This window comes from Jaculus jaculus, chromosome 12 (genome assembly GCF_020740685.1).
Source record: "Jaculus jaculus isolate mJacJac1 chromosome 12, mJacJac1.mat.Y.cur, whole genome shotgun sequence".
NCBI classification, from domain to species: domain Eukaryota; kingdom Metazoa; phylum Chordata; class Mammalia; order Rodentia; family Dipodidae; genus Jaculus; species Jaculus jaculus.
This window is the reverse complement of record NC_059113.1, coordinates 48,160,317-48,166,426: the sequence shown is the minus strand read 5'-3', so window position 1 is coordinate 48,166,426 and position 6,110 is coordinate 48,160,317. Positions and strand designations below refer to the sequence as shown.

Below are 6,110 nucleotides of genomic sequence, written 5' to 3'. Positions count from 1 at the left end.
TCCTCCTACATCTGCCTCTCAAGTGCTGGGATTAAAAACATGCACCACTAAGCCAGGCTTGCTGGTTTTCTTTCTTTCTTTCTTCCGGCCTTCTTTCTTCTTTCTTTCTTTCTTTTTCTGATGGCCTTTGAAAAACCATGTGCTGATATCCATTCAAGTAAATTTCATTTTGCATTGTCAAAAATACTGTTGTTTCTGTTCTCCTTCAGGAATTCCCAAATCATAAGCTGAGGAAGACGGCACTGACACCGTGGAGATGGGGCCAGAGCACCGCCGAGCCATGCGAACTCCCAATGTGCCCAGAAACCTCAGAGCCTCTGAACGGGAGAAGGTGCCCCCGCGAGTGGAGGAGGATCCGAGCGTAAGTGGTTGGCGGCGTGTCTGTGACATCTGTAGCGCCATGTTGATTGGGCTGATTGGATAGCCGGGGTCCATTCCTCCCTCAAGGCTCCAGATGCGTCCCTCCTGATGCTGAGTGTTCCTTCAAAGGGGACGCACTTCCCCGAATAGAGGAGGAGCAGGTTTCGGTCAAGCGTAGGGAGTAGCTGCGCTCCCTTGCTAGAACCTCCAAACAAGCCCTCAACTACTGAGGGTGAAGGCCTCCAAGAGTAGCCGAGCGTGGGATTCATTGGAGCATTTTCTCTGCTTAATCAGTCCTCCTTCCGGATCATCAGTGCCTGACTGGGGTCTTCCTCACTGGACATATGGGACGAGGGAAACAGAGAAACCTATCAAGCAGCTGCTTTGTTTTATCTTTGAACTTTGGCTTCTTTTCCTAACTTTGGTCCTGTTGTAGTTCTGGCGATTCCGTGCAGTATGTATTGTTAAGGCACCACTGAGAAATCGTCTTTATTTTGTGTATATATATGACCACATAGGCCAAACTTGAGTGGTCTGTCAGTAGCTGGAATATAAACACAGGTTCCAAAATCTGACATCATGTTGCTGTGTGAAAGCCTCTGGGACTCTTAGTGATACACGAACAGCTCTCATCTCTTCCACAGGAGAAGTGCAGGGATTGTGGGGCCTTCGGCCACACGTCCAGAAGCAGGAGGTGTCCCATCAAGCGCTGGGAAGGGGCTATGGCCCCACAGCCTCTAGGCTCAAGAAGAGACAAAGAGAATCGGGACACCCGGCAGACCCAGAGGCCCCAGAACTCAGGCATCATAACTCCCTGTGAGAGACTGAAAGGACAGGCAAAGAGGTGAGTGTTAAGGAAGGTACCGCCAGACATGGTGCATGAGAAGTGAGGAGAAGGCTCTTCTCCCTGTCTTTCTTTCTGCACATTAATGTGCAGGCCGTGCTGGGGAAACACACAGAAATTAACAGGGTCCTGAAATCTCCCAGGGGACAGAGACAGGGCAGTTCAGTAGGCTGCTGTACTGCCTGGATGCCAGGGGCTAGGGCATGGTTAGGAACTTGACAATGAGAAACAGAAAAGCAGTGGAGTGAATTGGGTAGAACTGTGAAAATGAGGAGATCAGTTTCCAGGTAGGAGAAGGGCCTGACATGAGGGAAGGCTGCAGATGCAGCTGGAGGAGGGGACTTTCACAGCTGGGTCACAATAAGCCCTGAAGGAACAGGGAGGCAGAAAACATGGTGTCATTTCATCCACACTCATGATGTATCTGCCCTTCACTGTTTGTTCTTCAGGCAAGAAGAGCAACACAGGACAGCTTACTGCCAGAATGTGCCCATGCAATCCCTCAGGAGGAAACAGCAGAGCCAGGTGAGTGTGGCTGAAAGTTGTCACTGCCCATGTGTCTCTCCTCTCCGTAGCCTCCTCTTTTCTCTGAGTGTGGTCCTGGTTTATTCACTTCCATTGGTTTGCCTTTCTTGCAGCATGCAACGAGGCTAAGGTCCATCAACACACATGTTCAGACACCAGAGCTAGACGTCATTCAAACCAGCCAGCCACTTATGAGGAAGTCTGAGGAGAGTTCCCTGTGTCCTGTTGTGCCTCCTAGAAAGAGTCATGATGGCAAAACCTTCTTCCCTCTTGGGAAGTGCGGCGTTCCGAATCCCACTGTCAGTGGTGTTCCCAAGGCAGCGGTTCAGAGAAGGAGCAAGAACCCTGCCTTAGAGAGCGTGACCCCAGAGCGTCACTCCCTAGAGCAGTGTCACGAGGCTTCTGAAATTCATGGAACTGGCCAGGCTCTTCACACGACATCTGCAACCCAGATCCCTGATGGGAAAGCACAGCACAGCCTCTGTCCCCTTGCTCAGACAACCGGACAATTTGCAAATCACAATATCTGGACACCAGGCAACAGACCAAGTCAGGTTCCCATCAAGCTTTGCCAAAATCCTCCTAAAGTTCAGAGACTCAAGTCTCCAGAGGCCAATGAGGACAGCTCTGGCAGTCCTTCAGTGCAGCCACTCCGAGTCCCGCAATTCCTGCCCCAAGTGTCACCTAAAGTGCAGGGCAGAATTCCCGCGGAGGTTCCCAGCTCTGCCTAACAGCTGCCAAACCACAGAGTTCATCTGGATTCTCCTCATCCCTGCTCTCAGGCCCATGCCCCATCATCATCTTCAAGTCCTGTTCCCAGACCACCCATCAGAATGGTATTCACCAGAGTGCAAAATGACTGCTGGAGCAGCAGGTTCCTCTCTCCTTCCCCTGTGGACCCTCCTGAAAAGCAGGCACTCCCTGCGAAGAACCAAACCTTCCTGCAGAAATCTGAGGGTCCCTGCATCCAGGTCCCACTGAGTGTCCTCTATGAAGATCTGCAGGTGTCCTCTTCCTCAGAGGAAAGTGACTAAGAGTGAGAGGCCACATAGAAGGAGAGACGCAGCCCCTCATCTCAGGGGTCCTGTGACATGCACTGGACTTCTGCACTGAGGAGAAGGTGCAGCTGGGGTAGAAGGGATATGGTAATTCTCATCTCTCCGTATACCGAGGATGGACAGGAGTGGGCCTCACGATCTACACACAAGGCACTAGCTCTGATGAATAATGAAACATATGCTAGAAACAGAATTTATTTTTACCTACATGGGATTCTGCATAAAATTAAGTTAATCTGCATTAGTGGTTACATAGTTCTGCATAATTTCTGTGAAGTCATAGACATTGTAAGGCCCTTTTGTTTGGTATATAATTGACTTTATAGTAGGAATTCTTGAACGTTCATGGGAGTTGTGTCTTTGCTTTGATGGTCACACATCGGGAAGGAGATAGTCTTTCCTACAGCATGAGTGAATTTCAGAAAGTAGTCTTGACTAGAAAATGTCAGTATATAGTCCAGTTGAGGAAGGTCTTCTGGATTTATTCATTGTTATTTACTACTGAGTCAGACTGAGATATTTAGGTATATCAGGCCAATCTAAGTAACAATTTGATAAGTGATACAAATATCATCATCCCATCTACATCTTAAGGAAATTTTTCTCATTGTCTATTTTCCTGCTGTACGTTGAAATCTCTATATTTCAGTTATATCTTAGTGGTCTTAAAAAAATTCACCTGTCTGGGCCCAACACAGTTAAAACAATTAACCTCTTTCTTTTTTTCCCCACTTTTTTATTTAGTTGAGATTTATGGAAACAGAAATACAGCGAGAGAAGAAATGGATGGAGCAGTTCCTCAAGCAGGAGCAGGGCCTTCAACCACTACAAACAAACTCCATAGGCATGTACCCCTTGTGTTTCTGGCTTACATGAGTCCTGGGGAATCAAACTTTGGTCCTCATATTTTACTGACAAGCTCCTTAAGAACTAATACATGACCCAAGAGGACAGTCAGGATGATAATTTATTTTATGCCATTTCGGGCCCAGCAGAATTGATTATGAGATAGGCATGTTCTACAGAAACAAAAAAGAATTTAATTCACCGATAGATGCCTGTTGCTGTGCTATGAAGACAAAAAGATTATTTTTAGGAGATTGTTATTCTTTAACAATATTTCTTTATTTGAGAGTGAGAGAGCATCTGGCATGGGTTCTGGGGAATCAAACCTACCTCCTTTGGCTTTGAAGGAAAGCACATTACCCACTAACACATCTCTCTAGCCTGAGCTTGTCATTCTTACAGTGTGAGACAATTTCACTAGGCAGCTCTTAACCAAGGAGTATCAGTACACAATCCTGTGAATCTAGGTCTTCTGGCATTGTTTATTACCATTTGGTAATGAATTACATGTTTGTATTCAAGAGCAGTTTCAATTTTAATAAACTTCAAATGACATGATATTTAATGTTTTCAATTTTTTGTAATGCAAATCTCTCTTTAAATAGTTTCTGTTTGGTAATAATTTCATTCCAAGCACCGTAAGCTTTCTCACCCTACGTCTGGCCTCCCAGCTGTTCATAGACTTCCACAACACACAATCCTCTGGATCCCTGGATTCTTGCCCAGAAGACCCCTTTACCTTAGGATAGACAAGGATGTTTACAGACTCTCACCCTCCTCTAACTGGAAACACCTGGGTAGTTTAGCACAGCAGCTGGATTAAGTAAAATCCATAAACATAGGCTGCACCCATGGCTCTGCAGCTCATTATCAAATTACTAGCCCCCAGTGACTGTCACATGACCTGGCTCTTACAGTTCCTGATTTCTCTAATTGGGAATACCTCATTTGCTGTTGGTGAGATGGTGAGGTGTGAAGACTGCTTAGGCTACAGGATCAGAGTGAGGTATATAGCTGTGTGAGGCCAGCCTAATCTACACTTTAAGTGGTCCAAAAATTAACTTCCTCTCTAAGTCTCAAGAAGATCTCTCATTATTTTTCTATGTGCTTTAAGTGAAAATCATTATATCTCAGTTATAAAAAAATGAAGGTTAAAAAATTCAACAGTTGGGCTGGAGAGATGGCTTAGCGGTTAAGCGCTTGCCTGTGAAGCCTAAGGACCCTGGTTCGAGGCTCGGTTCCCCAGGTCCCACGTTAGCCAGATGCACAAGGGGGCGCACGCGTCTGGAGTTCGTTTGCAGAGGCTGGAAGCCCTGGCGCGCCCATTCTCTCTCTCTCCCTCTATCTGTCTTTCTCTCTGTGTCTGTCTCTCTCAAATAAATAAATAAATAAATAAATAAATAAATAAATAAATAAATAGATAAATAAATAAATAAATTAATTAAACAGTTTGATCCCACCATAGTTAAAGCAATTAATTTCTATTTTAATTCCTTTATATTAAGTCATCAAAACATGTTACATTTTATTCTCAAGGCAAACAAGATTGAGAATAAGAGGAACCTGGAAGTTATAGAGTCTCTTTGCAGATGTGGTACTTTCACTAAATTTTGCTTGTGGAGTCCATACTGATGGAAGCCCATGGCTCCATCCAGGAAACGAGGACTTTGAAGTCTAAGCATAGTACAGACTATTAGCATCCTTACAAGCCAGTGTCCCTGTTGATGTTGGTCCTCCTTTCTGGAGCAGGCAGCTTCAAGGGAATTTGTGGAGGGGCTCATCTCAGTTGTAAGAATGCACTAGGAGTAGACTTCCTCAGGAACATGTTGCAGTGCAAATCAGCGTAGAGCAGAGCTTCCAGCACAGGGCGTTTTAATGGGAAGCGCACCACACAGGTCCCTTACATACAATGATCTCTTTGACATGTGTACACAGAGATGCCCTGCATACAATGATTTCATATGCCGTAAGATATGCTGAAGTATGGATACACAAGAAGCATTGTCCATTTTTGTATGCTCTGCTGGTTTTCAAGCCCTTTAAAGGTATCTGTCCCTGTCCCTGATGCTCTCTCCATATCCTAACCTAAGGACTCAAACTAGCGCACACAGCCTATTGTGGCATACTCTTCTTTCCAGCAAAGCAAATGCAGTGTTAGTCCCTGAGGTAAATTCAACCACTGACATTCATGTGGGACAACTAGAGTTCATATGGCATTGGCAAGCTCTGCTCAAAATCCCGTGCTCCCAGGCTCTACACTGTTCCTTCCCTCATACTCCCAAAGACTCTATGAGAAAGGCAGAGAGTGTTACCTCCCTAATTCTCATTCAGCCTGAATGGATGTATTCTGTGAGTCTGTTTCCTCCCCCTCTTGGAGCAAGAGCACTCATACTCCAGCAACATTCACGCACAGGGCCAAAGAAGCAGTTTCTGCCTTTTTCAGCACTAATGGGAAGATACGAAAGAGACAAGGTCAG

The 6,110-nt window shown here is 45.6% G+C and overlaps 1 protein-coding gene across 1 annotated transcript; it reads left to right on the top strand.

The window, feature by feature from the left end:
- The first annotated feature begins 256 nt into the window (after positions 1 to 256).
- Positions 257 to 2,763, top strand: LOC123453583 (putative protein FAM90A20P). The gene is made up of 5 exons (XM_045130602.1): positions 257 to 361; positions 1,005 to 1,204; positions 1,654 to 1,729; positions 1,843 to 2,418; positions 2,512 to 2,763. The coding sequence occupies exons 1-5, from the start codon at positions 257 to 259 to the stop codon at positions 2,761 to 2,763; spliced, it is 1,209 nt and encodes a 402-aa protein (XP_044986537.1).
- Positions 2,764 to 6,110: the final 3,347 nt, after the last annotated feature.